The 14460-nt window shown below is 38.1% G+C and overlaps 4 protein-coding genes across 9 annotated transcripts; 3 read left to right on the forward strand and 1 right to left on the reverse strand.

Annotated features, from left to right (window-relative positions):
- Positions 1–26: 26 nt before the first annotated feature.
- On the reverse strand, positions 27–11387 carry LOC105688216 (cilia and flagella-associated protein 47-like). Of its 5 annotated transcripts, XM_048650290.1 has the most exons (28): positions 9564–11383; positions 9259–9475; positions 8912–9189; positions 8697–8834; positions 8384–8609; positions 8209–8306; positions 8014–8135; positions 7880–7936; positions 7476–7796; positions 6880–7406; positions 6422–6807; positions 5960–6344; positions 5592–5877; positions 5214–5533; positions 4637–5151; positions 4272–4548; positions 3952–4187; positions 3620–3859; positions 3387–3555; positions 3094–3320; positions 2691–3012; positions 2461–2619; positions 2164–2377; positions 1854–2072; positions 1575–1771; positions 1286–1508; positions 1049–1207; positions 27–963 (listed from the first exon to the last, which is right to left on the reverse strand). In XM_048650290.1, the coding sequence occupies exons 1-28, from the start codon at positions 9647–9649 to the stop codon at positions 755–757; spliced, it is 6813 nt and encodes a 2270-aa protein (XP_048506247.1). In that variant the 5' UTR covers positions 9650–11383; the 3' UTR covers positions 27–754. The 5 variants fall into 5 exon arrangements, 4 of the variants coding, with proteins under 4 accessions (XP_048506247.1, XP_048506243.1, XP_048506246.1 ...); XR_007276997.1 differs by lacking the exon at positions 27–963 and having other exon boundaries at positions 1065–1508; positions 1679–2072; positions 6422–7406; positions 9564–11387; XM_048650286.1 differs by lacking the exon at positions 27–963 and having other exon boundaries at positions 1065–2072; positions 5598–5877; positions 6422–7406; positions 9564–11387.
- On the forward strand, positions 183–648 carry LOC105688214. Its single transcript, XM_012404331.3, has 3 exons — positions 183–265; positions 357–480; positions 556–648. The coding sequence occupies exons 1-3, from the start codon at positions 183–185 to the stop codon at positions 646–648; spliced, it is 300 nt and encodes a 99-aa protein (XP_012259754.1).
- On the forward strand, positions 9747–11915 carry LOC105688322 (tektin-3-like). Its single transcript, XM_048650312.1, has 8 exons — positions 9747–9887; positions 9992–10146; positions 10227–10478; positions 10563–10795; positions 10855–10964; positions 11032–11180; positions 11245–11622; positions 11697–11915. The coding sequence occupies exons 1-8, from the start codon at positions 9834–9836 to the stop codon at positions 11905–11907; spliced, it is 1542 nt and encodes a 513-aa protein (XP_048506269.1). The 5' UTR covers positions 9747–9833; the 3' UTR covers positions 11908–11915.
- A 432-nt stretch (positions 11916–12347) lies between these two features.
- Positions 12348–14460, forward strand: LOC105688317. Of its 2 annotated transcripts, none has more exons than XM_048650307.1 (4): positions 12348–12924; positions 12987–13399; positions 13460–13817; positions 13891–14460. In XM_048650307.1, the coding sequence occupies exons 1-4, from the start codon at positions 12366–12368 to the stop codon at positions 14412–14414; spliced, it is 1854 nt and encodes a 617-aa protein (XP_048506264.1). In that variant the 5' UTR covers positions 12348–12365; the 3' UTR covers positions 14415–14460. The 2 variants fall into 2 exon arrangements, with proteins under 2 accessions (XP_048506264.1, XP_012259912.2); XM_012404489.3 differs by having other exon boundaries at positions 12996–13399.

The following is a 14460-nucleotide window of genomic DNA, read 5'->3' on the forward strand; positions in this document are numbered from 1 at the left end:
GTCCTCGTAAAATCAGTTTGTATATATTTGTTGATCTTCAATATTTACTCGGGCAATTGGACTAAAGCTCAACCTATTAAGGATGATTATCGAGACGACAAACCTATCTCAGGTAAAATGATGACCCAATAAAAATTTTTATTAGTTTTGTAACGTGTTTACTTCTCTACGAAACGGCAGGTATGAAAAAAATAGAACAAGAAGCATCTTTTGAACTACCAAGAAAAATTTTAGCTGGTCTTCTGAACAAGGGACAATTTTTCCAGTAAGATTCCGTTCATTTTATATACTTATTATATCAAACTTTCTCATTACACCGAATATGTATTTGAGATTTGATCAATTTATTAATCTAGAGATATTTTTGCTGAGCAACCAACACCGAATAAGATTCAATTCGGACACGTTTGCGAGAATCCACGGGAGTGGGAACAACGCTTTGAGGAGAGAGATTTGGAAACTAACCGTCATCAGGGAAAAGTGAGAATAAATATATTGGAAGGAATCTAATGTCAAATGAATAGAGTGATTTTTCAAAAATATCGCCTTTGCTAGGTGAGATGGGGCGATCAAAACGGAGCCTACGGAGAACATTACTGGGATTTAAATCACGCAGGTGTTAATGATGAAGAACATGAAGAAAGATAATTATCTGTTAAAGAGATAAATCTATAAATCAGTATTTTTAATCATGAAATATTGCCGTACCTTTGAATTCGATTTACTTATTGTGATTGGTGAGATCTGAAGTGGTCTACTTCCGATTCCTCCTTTTTTTCATTACATTCTCGGGAATAGAGGTAGGCGACGACAAGATGGGTGTTTTACAAATTAATTGCAATTTATAAGCTCGATATTCCATGTTGTCGAGCGAAGAAAATCTTATCATTGTTTCATAGACTTGTGGTGTGTTTTGCAGAATATGAACAGTCATGTCGATTTTTGTATTTCGGAGCCGCACGTCTAGAATATTAAAAACAAAGATTAATTGAAATAATTTGAAATTCCAGTCGGATTCATAGAGAACATTCTGCAAAAGACTCATTACCTTGTATCGAAAATTCAGGAGGTGTGATAACATATTCCTTGTCTGCAGTCGTAATGTGATAAGTAACAGACGTATTGAAAATATGCACAAACTCTTTTGCTGCTAAATCGTGGTAATCACCCATAAGCCAGTGAATGAGTCTCAATCCAATATTGGTATCTGATTTCAGGAGTCGAGAGTAATTAAGTGGCACCTGAATTTAATTTCAGTGTCTGATCTAAATTGTAATTGTAATACCCAAGTGCCGAGACCAGAACAAACGCTCCTTTGGTTCCAACGTTTTCTGGAACATTTGGTTTATACAATTCCATAGCTGAAAATTTCTCGTTGGAATAGGTATTCTAATATTCAATGGACAGGTATTCGATATTCCGTTGGGTAAATCGGAGCAATTGCAAGTTTCTCGCTCCCACTCAACGGTGATGTAATCTGACGTCGTTTTTTTGGAAGCTGAATCAATCTGCAATGACGAATTATTATTTCCAGAGCGTTATTGTGAAAATAATAGAGTCGTAACAAAACGAACTTGAATTATGAAATCGCCGATCTTGGATTCGAAAACGATCCAAAACGATCGCTTGGTAGTGGCAATGCAAGCTACAGTTATCGATAGATCTGCTTGGTAAGCACCTTTGGTCACGACGAGAGTTTTTTGATTGAGAAATAATCGACGTGGTACCTTTCTGGTTCTTAATTCCGCCCATCGACTCATTTTCAAGCTTGCTAAGTAGTTTTTTCTACATTAAACTTCACTACAATCAACTATTGCATAAAATATTTAGATATATCACATGAAGATTTTAACCAGGGGTCGTGGGCTGTTCTTCGCTCAGTGAAATTTCATATTCAGCTGATTCTTCGAATGGTACAGGAATCTTCAAAGTTTCATCACAGACTTTATACAACACTTTCTCAAACTCATATTTATTTATGACGCCCAAGTAACTTGTGCAACCCTCCAAAATGAATACCTGATTACTCGCGAAATTTGGGGCGATTGATGATCCACATAAAATAATGTGAGCTGCAATAGAACACGTCCCGAGACATTTCGTTCAACTTGAGTAGGTTTGTAAGACAAAATAGACCGCCAGAAGACAGGGTAAAGACAGTACCTTGAGTATCCGCAATTTTTCTTGCGCAAAATTGAATCTTGAAGCTACCGGTTCCGTGAGCATCGAGAGTTATAACTGGCTTAGACGTTACTGCGGTAAATAAATTCATTTCGTTCCCAATGAATTCGAAAAGATAACTGACGGTATAGTCCGTTGCATTGGTGAAAGATATTTGGCGAGTAAGAGTTTCTGATAAAGGGCAACAGAATTGAACCTATAAAATAAATGTTTAGACTTTGAAATTTCAGCTTGTCACTTAATCGATAAACCTCCTATTTGAATTAATTTCTGACCCACCTTTGCGCTTGGTAAATAAGTTGGAAGTGTACGAAATAAGTGAGTGACGAGCATCACCATTTGAACACAATTCGGCGAAGTAATTTGAGCAGGTGTTATCATAAAACCGAGCCGAATTTTTCTCCAAGCAGCGGTAAGGCATATAGCATTGTGATGAATCTATTACAAGAATGAATTAATGTCCAAATTCCGAGTACTTTGTCCTTGAACGACTTATCAACCGTGTTCACCTCTTCCACATTCCGTGGAGTGATGTAGATATTTTTGAAGTGATCAGGAATCAAGTATGAACAATGAGCAGCAGTAACGGCGATTAATACTAAACCATCGGCAAGATCGCTTTCAAAATTTGATACTTTTCTCGATTCGATTACATCTCCGCGGGCTTGCGGGTTTGGATTAACTCTGTCGTCCATCATCCACCCCTCAAATTGTTGCCGCTCGAAGTGGTAATCCAGCCAGTTCAATAGTAGAGTTTCTTCGGTAGAATATTCGGTTTTATCTCTTGTCCCATCCTGAGCGCTTTCTTTTGATGCCAAATATTCAAGCACACTAAAAATTGTACAAGGGCCGTGTAATCCGTGCTTTCAGGAAAGTACAAATAAAATAAAATACCCCGAAAAATATTCTCACCTAAGCGTGCTCGATTCTAAACCAGATTCGCTTGAATCTCGTTGGTTCCAAGGGACTTTTGTTATTTCTTTCAAATTTTTCAGGCTGACTCGCTGAAGAACTAAGGTTTTAAATGTTTGCAGAGCTACGTCAAGCCAGTACTGTTTGCTGCGAGCTTGAAAAAGATCCCTCAGCATTTTTTCAGGCCATACTATGGTGTCGGATTCCAATGCCAGTTGATCTGCTAACTAAAAAAGATAACAATCAGCGTATCACCCAGAGAGTTGAGAAATAATTTAATTGAAAACACTTACTATAGATCTGCCTTGTGGATCATTTAATAAATAATCATTGTAACTGAGAAGAAACTCTGGATTTACGTGCGGTAAGAACGCCCCTTGAACTTCTAAAAATTTCAGGGCATTTTCGTACAGTTTAAGGGTATAGCTTGCTCTGTCCATAGGATTTTTAGGTATTTCGGAACTAAAAAAAGAATATTGCAAAGAAATAAAATTGCAATCAATACATCTATTTCGAAGGTACTCACGGATCTCCAATATATTTGAGCACATCTGTTCCAGCAAGTGATACTAATATATCAATGAAGGATTGGTTGACCGTGTGCGCTTTTCGCCTGTCACTAAACGTAGATGTTATCGAACAGACACCAGACATCACTCCGGTAATGCCATCGACGATACTTGGATAAAAATTAAATTTAAATCCACTGGCAAACATCCATTGCTCTGCAGCGGTAAGAGTTCGTTGAGAGTGACTATCGGTCTCACTGAAAAAATGAAATGAGTACGAGTTTAAAGAAACAAAAAGTATCTTTCCATTCCCAAATGATTGTTGATTTTAACAGGAAATCTTAGGTACCCGGATTTAATAATAGGAAAGTATGGGTATCCAGTCATCGATAATTTTATATAATGATCAAAAACTGGCGGCAGCGCGCTCAATATCTTTGAATTCAGTGAGACCCCTTCATAATTATTTTCCAAATTCTCATCATTTTGACTATGTCCCGATCTTATTTCAGTGTTTTTAAATGATTTTTGGCTTGTTCCACTTATACCAGATTGAATACTGAGCCTCTTCGTAGCAGAGTCAATCTGCGAAAGAGAAATTTTTTTCCTTTCGTAGTTCTAAGGTTCAATATTATTCGATTATGAGAACAAAAATCTTTTAGTACTGACATGTTCCTCGAAAGCGATTTCTTGTTTGGTCAATGATGAGCTATTTTCACCCCGTGACGATATCGATGGGTACGAATATCTCTCTGCTGGCCGTGTAAATCCATTGTGCTCAATACCGCCTCGCAAGTAACCATAAGTTGTTAAAATGCAATTATCTGCAATGACACAGACACGTATAGAGCATGCAGCTACATCGCCTACACGAAACTCTATATCAGTGCTGAAAGCGACTGGAAATTCGCTTCGGAATGTCACATAGACTTCGAGTTCTTCATTGCTACGAACAGATTAAAAATAAGCAGGACTATGAATAACTGGTTAGAAGGATGTCAATAACACATATAGATTACTTTCATGAGCTTCACCTTTCATTACCGGTGATTACGTTTCCTTTGAGGAATTTCACGAGTATGCAATTATCCGAGTAAGTACCGTTCAATTTTTTGGGCTTTATTACAACAGCTTTTATCTCGTGATTATTTTCACAGCGACAAACTTTGATCATTAATTTTTGTTCAGTTTCAACACCGAGTGGTACAGGTGCAAAGTACAGTTCTCTTTTATCAGAGACGATGCAACTCACAAGTTTTCTTCCACTGAGAATAAGACTACTGAATATATCGCCTTGGAGTTCTCCTCTGACAAATATCGGAGCTTCGATCTTAAATTTTCCATAATCAAATGGTTTGAATTCAAGTAGAAAAATAATCTCCTCTTGAGGCTGAAGTGTGCAAAAGATTGAAACTGATGTAAAAGTTGGCTTAACGCCAGAGATCCATGTGATCGTGAAGGGACTTTTCAGCTGTGTGAAATCATCGATACGAATAATGAATGAAACCTCTTGAACAGTTTCATTGAATATTTGCAATTTATCTTCGACCTTAAATAATCAGTTTTTTAAATCAAGATTGAGGTGCGATGACGGCTAATTCATGAGTTTACCTTGTTTGATGCGAAGTCAAAACTGAATATATATTGACTGAATGATATAACATGTCCAGACACCGTACAATCGACAAAAACAGTTGGAAAAATTTGCGGAAGTTCAGTGATTTCAATGCCAGGGAAATGAGCGTAATAAGATTCACGAGGTTTCAAAAAATCGGATGGTTTAATAGACTTTAGACCATCGAGGGCGGCTGGGCCTATTATTTCATTTATAACAATAGGCAGATAAAAGGCGTAACTGGCAACATCAATTGGAATGAAGTGTAGATAAATTGATACAGATGCACCCGGTGCTATGGTTAGTCCCTTAGAGTCTGGAATGTAAATAAATTATGAAGTGATTTAGAAATTGATAAATTAATATTCCAATACCTATACCAGGATCTTCTCTGTGTGGAGAAAGAGAAGCGTTAAAACCAGGGTATTCATCAAGAAGAAATTCCACTTTGAGAATAGTTTTTCCATCATTGCTAGCAGTCAACAAATGTGTAGCAAATGCATCGACGCTAATTCTTTTCATACTAATTGTTTCCGGCGATAGCTTTAACATTGGGTATGATACTTGGCCAATTAACTTCATCTGCAGCTGTAAGCACTTCTGTACCAAAACGTCAACTGTTATGGAGAACTTAAAGCATGCGTCAAATCTCATCTTCACCTATGAAAAAAAATATATATATAATTCCTACCTACAGATCTATCACCATGATATTTTAATGTTTTATCACATCGCAACTCACTTCTAGTATGACGATGCCACGCGGGGGGATGATACCATGCTGTGGAAATACTTCGCATCCGCAAACCAATTTGGATTGGTCTACTTGAAATGTGACCTCGCTAAACTCGGCATTGTGGAGAACTCCGTTGATAGTTGTAGCCATGTTTAATGGTATTCTATCCAAGTTGATGGTTTCATTGATAAATGCAACGTCTGGCTTTTTTGGTACGACGTCTATTTTCAGATTAACCCATGTACCAGATTCACTGGTCATCACAGCCTCCGTATTACTAGATTTTGAGGAAACTGGATCATAAGTTACTTCTGCAAATAAAGTGCGATTTCCCCTCACCTCACCAGACATTGGATATACCGAAAAGCTGCAATTTGAGCGCAAATCCCACCTGTAAGAATATGCAAAAACTTTTAAAATCTCTTACTACAATCAGAGTGTATTGTCCATACGATTCCAAAGGCTTACAAGAAACTTGTATTTGCATCCAACTTGTTCTTTATTTCAACAAACAAACTAGAAGGCTGATAAGCTTCTCGTGGTAAATACTCTTTGCCAAAAGTTATTTGCTTGACATTGAGATTCAAAGATTTGACGACTACATTGGCTGTGATTGTCATTGCAAAGGAATGGTTATCATTGATAACGTAATCGATATATGTATTGAATTTGCCGAGTCTTTGAGCTCGGTATTCAACTATCTTCGTAGTCTGTTCACCAGGTTGGAGGATTATTAAGGATCCGTTTGGAAAACTAATCGCTTTTGATACCAAGCTGATCAGACGTAGCATAACTGGAAAAGCGTTCAGATTCTCTACACGTAACGTGCGGTAGTTCGTACTCTTAGGTGCAACCTGCATCAAAATTATAACAGATATTTCAAGGCAATAAGGCTCTTGAACAAAAATAACAACAAAACTTCTAACCGAGTCATACGCAAGGACAGTTGGAGCTATCTTAACATTGTAAATTTGCAATGGCGATAGTGGCACAAGCATTTCATCCCTCGCCTTATTCACTACTTTGAGAGCAGCTGCTTTGCCCAACATTGTTTTCGCTGCGGAGATCTCTTTTATTTTCGGTAATTTAGCAGACATCAAATCCTTGCAATCGGTTATCGGTTCAAAATACTCCACTACCGGATTTTTCAAAATTGTCGCTCTTTTCCGAGTTCTTCTAAGCCGAAGATAATCAGACCAGTAAAAATGATGACGTGATCTGAATTCAGCTTCTTCTGGAGTTAAAGCGTACTCGACGTTTAAGTCGGAAAAATAGCTGGCATTAACTACTTGATGGTTGTTTTCTTTTTTTAAACTATCTTTTACCGGAGGGGTGACCAGATTGTACCAACCAAGGATACGGCATCGTTTTGCAGTCACAAAGGATGGTTTTGCATCATTTGCCATGCAAGTTTTGACAATGATATCGAACGCTATTTTGAAGGGTGGTTTAACTGAAACAAGATATCGAATCATTGCGACAGAAACTGCTCAACTCGGAGTCATGTATTCATGTCACGTACCGTTATAGTTTCCGATAACAGTCACCAGAACTTGATGACTGTCTTTTTGATTTATCCGCCCAGATGTAGGTTGACAACGGACACCGGTAGTTGGGACAAACTTATATACAACCGAGATAGAAGGAGATGGGTTCGATATCGTGAGTTCTCGACCGACTGTTTCTCCTAATGAAATATCACCGAAATGATATTCATCAGGTACAAAGTTTAAACGGGGTTCTTCTGTTACCCCGTATAAGCATAAGCGAACAGTTTCGTATCCGGGTGGTTCCGGAGCCTCGTTTTCTGACAGCGCTAAGGATTCTGCTGAACCCGGTTCCACTGTGTAACGGTGGTTAACAATTTTATTTGAATAATAGACCAGAAATATAGGTACCATTTGTACGATACACCATGCTACTTACACAATTGTACTTTTTTGAACGGCTCTTCCACTCTGTCATCCATTCCTATTTCTTTTCCTAAGAAAATATAGAAGAAGAAAAATTTAGATGAAGATTCAAATTTTATAGTTTGATCAAGGTTACTCAAAACTCACTAATTATGTCTTCCACCTCGGTACAATGAACTCTGAATATGCGTACAAAAACCATAAAGTCCTGGCTACCTTGTTTTCGTAATTCTTCTAAATCTTTGATAACTTTGATGGTTGGCGAGAAGCTGAATTGAATATCAAAGCGCAATCACGAAGATGATGTAAACAAGAAGCAAAAGTTGTATGCAATTCTCTTACGCAATATTAAAGACCCTGCCTTCGAATGGATCCATTCGTCCCTCATGTGGGTGTATGGAAAATACTTGGAATGCCGGGTGTTTTTCAACGTTGATATTCTACGGACCGTCACTTTATTTATTTATTTTAACGACTGATTAAAAAATTTGAACGGTATTTGTTGATCGTTTTTTACCTTGATGGGGATCAAGTCACTGTCTATTTCTCCAAGAACGACGAAGTTTGAAACTTGTGCTGAGAGGCTCCTCAATATTAACGTGTCACGTCGTGTCGTTCCAGCAAATGTAGAGGGAAAATCTATCAGAGTAAAGTCACCGGTTGTGTTTGGATGGTAAACCACCAAACGCGGTATGATTATGTTAACTTTGACAGGGACCTGTATATTTCGAGATGATTTTATCCTGCCAAATAAAAATAATTGACAACATCGATACTCGGTTCTTGAGATAAGTCTAACGATGAAGTTGCAGCTGCTAATCAACAATTACCAGAACTCTCCAACTAAAGTGCCTTCTTCCACACCAATTACTTCAACTCGAAGAAGTATTTTAGAATGTGCATGCACAAGTCCTCGCATTGGTTTTATAGACAAATCTATTTCATTAGGCCCCAGGTCAATGGCAAATCTTATGAAATGAAGTAATGTATTGTAATCGCTCGGCATAAATGTTTTTTTTTTTTTCCAATTAAACTGTCCTCATACCTGGTAGTTTTACCGCCATCGTTTTTCAAAGTAAGTATTTTTATTCCAGACGTGGAGCCAATGTCTACCAGTCCAAAATCCAAAGATGACGGTTCTATGGATAACTTCTCGGTTGCTTGGGTGCAGATTACGTGGTAGTCGATGTAATTCCAGTTGATGTAAATAGGGATCATGGTGTGTAAAACGGAGGTCCTCTTATACGAGTAATGCACCCACCGCAATATCCTCAACCCTGGGCTAAGAAACATCCCTCGTTGCAGAGTTTTGATTTTAAATGCCTGTAGATAGAGAAAATTCTTTAGTTTTCTGAGTTGATACTAGATTAAGTTGATTAAAATTCTGCTTACTATTGAATTTGGTGCGCAGATACGAATATGGGCTGGATGTTTTCCCATATTTTGAATGATGAACAGTTGACGAAACGTCATACCTTCCAGGGCGTCTTTGAATTCCATATAGCGTGGAGATAGTCTAACGGAGTCATATTCGATATAATTTGCTTTAATATTTAACGCTGTATTGGCGTTCAGAATATCAGCATCAGCTCGTGCCATGCTCATAGATCTGTGTACAGTACTTGTTAAATTTTCAGCCACCGTCATCTAGTGAGAGGAAAATATTACAGAGCCAAGTTTTAATTAAATTTCCATACCCTCCACCAACATTTGCGTCATCCCCTTTCTCGTTCATCTGCATCTTGGTTGGACTGGGTGAACGTTTATTCTGACAAATATTCATTAAACAATAAACATAGAGTGTATGTAGAGCTACAGGGATTCTACAGTTGCTTACTTCACTTGAAACAAGATACAAATTCAACTTTTATAAAATTGCGATCATTTTAGACACTCGTGTGAAGACTGACGGTCAGAGGTGCAGGAACTAAAATTCAAAGTCATATTCAAAAAATTTTCCAACTACAATGGCAGCAGTAAAGAAAGAATCCAAGAAAGAAGAGGAAACTATCATGTACACTGTGAGAAATAAATAATTTTGTTGAAAACTAAGCAAAGTTCAAGTCGATATTTCATACCGAATGTTTAAATTTGTTTGAAAAACCATATGTTTGTTTTTCGTCAGCAACTTCAACCGTGGAGTTCGGTCGGAGCGCTGCCCTGTATGGAGCAAATCTCGGGACCACCGATTCCTCTTCGAACTGGAGAATATTACAGAATGCCAAGACCACATCCATGGCGTCCTACTCTAGGCTATGAAAATATCGAAGTCATTCCATTGTTGGTATTCAGATTAGTGGAGGTGAAATCTAATATGTAATTCTAGCAATATCTAAAATTATTGTGGGTTTCAATAACAGACCCGCTCAACCAGTGACAAATCAACTGGTAGATCCATGTTACACTCCGAATGGCATGGCCACCGAGCCACTAAAATTTCCAAACTTGGTAACTGGCTTCGAACGAAATCCTGCACATGCTGCACGTACAGCGTTGTATACCAGATATACACCCTACGAATGGCTCCAAAATCAAATCAGAATTTACAACGAAGCTGACGCAAACAGACATTTTTCTGAAAAACTTAGCAGTGATACTGTGCAACTAATGCGGTAAATATGCATGCCTTTTATTTGGAAGAGACATGTTTGTTTGTTAAAACTATTGAATTCTACCGAAATTGGTTTTTACATCAGACTGGTCGATGACAAGGTTCAAGGAGGTCAAAGGGACACCGGTCGTAAAATCGGGGAAAGAATAACTGATATAACATTTTGGCGCAATGAAGTCGCTTCGGAGTTGGAACGTTCGATAATAGAAAATGATAGAATGCAGGAGTGTCGCAGGGTGTTGCAAAAGGCTATTCAAGATTTAGATGGACAACTGCATATCGCTCAAGAATGCCTTTATCACAGGGAATCTCGAAGGGGTACGAAAAACTTATTCCACTGAACCAGGTTAATGAGTATCAAACTTTCATCTCTACAGGGACGGAGCTGGTTCACGATGGAACTGAACAAGCATTGTTGAAAGAAGTTGAAACAGTGAGAAATGGTCAGAAAAAGCTGGAACAATTCACGGATAAATGCATAGAGCAGGTATCGTATGCATAGGTATTTGGTATAAAGTGTAGCTAGATCTAATTCTTTCCGTATATTATCCAAGCTGAGAAATGGTAGAGCGTCGCAAAATCAATTGGAAATGGATATAAAGAACAAGGAAACAGCCCTTGGGATAGACACGATGTGCCATCAGTTAAATAATTTCAGTAGAGGTTTGCAATACTACGGTGGAATTGAAAGATATGACCCATGGTAGGGACTGCCAAGAACGGCGAATACGGTTGAAAAATAATTTCGAAAATTCTTTCATCTATAGCATTACATTCGCTGAATCCTGGGCGGAAGCGTCAAATAGCACGGTAAAAAAGTCACAGGCAGAGAGGACAAGATCTTGCCAACTCAGAAGCGAAATAGAGATAATGATTAACGGAGTAGCTCAAAAAATGTGGGATGCTTGGAGCAATACAAATAATGCATTGGCGCGCAGATCTGCTGAGATGTTGGAAGCCAAGGGCAAGTTACAAAATCATCTGCACATGATTCAGAGGGACATATTTGCTATTGAAAAGAACCTTGAACTAATGGGTAAAGCTATTGCTGATAAAAGTGCGGCATTAAAAGTGGCGCACACTCGTCTCGAAGCAAGAACTCACCGACCTGAACTTGAACTGTGTCGTGATTACGCACAACTGAGGTTTGTATTGAATATCTTATAACTTGCGGTGCTACTTGATATCGATGTTGCGAAATTTTCCATCAAATCTATAGCCTGGTGAGTGAGGTCGAGGCGATAAATGGAATGATTGGCGGTATGCACATGAAAATGCAGCAGAGCGAAGCTCAGCATCAACAATTATTGAGGATAAGAGCCAGCTTAGAAACTGATCTCAAAGCAAAGGTCGATGCCTTATTTGTTGACAGAGAAAAATGCATGGGAATGAGACGCAGTTATCCGATAACTGCAACCGTTAAATACTAGGGCCACGACAACTGATTTTTTTTCACCAAATCGCATCCATCGGAAAATTATTATACATAGCAAGTCGGTGAAGAGTATTTTATAAATTATCTTTGTCACATCCTTTATTGTTCACATGACTTCTTTCGTGCATAAAGCGTATCGTGTCTGTGACTGTCGGCTATATTTAAGGAAATACACATATTACTTTGAATGGTAATGGTTATTGATACACAAGAAATTATTATGTCTGAATAGATAGGTGAACGTACATTTTTCGCAGAGTTAAAATGCCCATCAGTCATGCAAACCACCTGTCAAAGAGTAATGCTATAGATTAGGATGAATTGTACGGCGAGATCATGATTCACGTCAGTTAAAATTCAAACATCCATTAGACAGCGTTCAACGTATTCATACATATATAAGGCTATCTGTGGTCCTCGTCGACTATTATTCGACGAGAAGCAGTCCGCGTCATGGTTGCACTGAAAGAGGGATTTTTTCTTGTCAAAATAATAATAATCGGGGCTGCCGCTTCGCAAGAGATACTCTGGAATCTTGGAAAACGTAACGAGAGTAGATATGATAATATACTAAATAAGGAAGCACGATGCAAAACCAGGATCCTTCCATTGATACTTGATAAAATTATCGATGTTTACATGACCGATGGATATAATTTGCTAATTGCTATAGGAGATAGAGGAAAAAATGATTGTTACTGTGAAAATATTGTGGGTGGATTTTTTAAACTTGGTACAAGAACTGTTCTCGCCACGACGCCAAATACAGATAAATTGAATATGTCTGAAGTCGTTTATCAACATCCAACTGGCTATATTCTCCTGGAAACTGATTCAAAGGAGATGAAAGATCAATTGATACAGTTTGCAAGAATGGGGAGTGCCTGGAATCCTAGAGGCCTGTTCATAAAGCTAGCGAACAGTAAAGTTGAGGCGGTAAATATGATGAAAAAATTATGGGAGAACTTTATCTATAAAGTCGTGATATTAATTATCGGCGACGGTTTCTCAGGTACGTATTTACCAATGACTGTACAGGCCGGTTCTAATTTATAATTTAATGAAATGAAAAAGTACTTGTAGATAAAATCGAAGCATATACTTGGCAGCCTTATCACCCACACGATTATTGTGGACCACCGACTTTGGAAAATCTAATTAAACTGGGAATATCCACGGAGGACTTTAACTTTGAGAAAAAAAATAATTTCCAACCCGGAATAATGCCAAAAACATTCGGCAATTGCCCACTTAATGTTACTATAAATATTTGGGAGCCTTACGTTTATCCAGAAGACAAGAATGAAGCTCAAAGGGGTATGGAGACAAGTCTAGTTCGAATGGTTTTTCAAAAAATGAAGATCAAGGCTAATGGTAAATTCCAACCTTTGCAAGTTGAAAGAGAACCCAGCGAGGCCTGGTTAGGTTCCATTATACCATTTGAAATTGATCTAGACCGGAACGATCTCACAACGCCGTACATTGAAGTAAGAGGATGACTGATCAAATTCCAAATGAGTATGACATTGCAATGAAAATTTTCACAGGATATGTTAGTCTGGATTGTTCCTCGTCGGCCGGTTATTACGAGCATACTTTTAAGCATTGGTAAAGGATTCGGAATGAAACTTTGGATAGCATCAATCCTCTCTATATGCTTAATAGCAATTTCTATGATGGCAGTTAAAAAAGAACATTGGTGTCTATCAATTTGGGGAAGTCTTTGGGATCAAGTAGATAAGAAAATTCCCAAAAAAGTCCGTGTAATTTGGGCAGGTTGGTTAATTTTGATTCTGCACTTGGTCAGTGCATATAAAACAGTACTAGTCGCTCGTTTAATGAATCCAGTGCCACGAGAAGAAATCCACAATCAGGCAGAATTAGTTTCATCAGGTCTAAAACTAGGTAAATAAAAGTGAAGATTTCAAAATCCATGATTCGTAAAATATGTCAGAACTGATTGTAACAAATTTCTCAGGATTCCTATCTGGGGGGGAATTATTATTTAACGCAGAGGATGAAGTAGAAAAAATAATTTTAGAACAATACGATCTCTGCGATACCGTACTTGCATGTTATAAGAAAGTTCCGGAGGGCCAAGCATTAATGACAAACAAAATGTATGCGGATTACTTAGCTGGGCGGGATGATGTTGATAATTCGATAGTGGAGAACGTCAGCTATTTTCCAGCTGGTAGGACTTATCATATCTGCACAATCTTTGTCAAGGGTCATGCAGTGGTACCGGCCTTTAACAGAATTGTGCGCAATATAATCGAAGCAGGCTTCATCTCAAGATGGACGAAAAATGCCAGATCTGTACAAGCGAGGATAAATATACGGAAATTAGGTTTATCAGCTGAGGAAAAATTGTCTCTCATCAACTTTCAAGAGGGGTTCATTTTGCTCGTAATAGGCTTGGTCCTGGGAGGAATATCTTTCTTTTGCGAGATAATCCACCATCTACTTTGCAAAAGCGTCTCAAGATTACAGAGTAAATGACGAGCTATTTCGAGGTAAGATAAAATGAAGAAGAGAATAACGAGAA

Source organism: Athalia rosae, chromosome 2 (assembly GCF_917208135.1).
Source record: "Athalia rosae chromosome 2, iyAthRosa1.1, whole genome shotgun sequence".
NCBI classification, from domain to species: Eukaryota; Metazoa; Arthropoda; class Insecta; order Hymenoptera; family Athaliidae; genus Athalia; species Athalia rosae.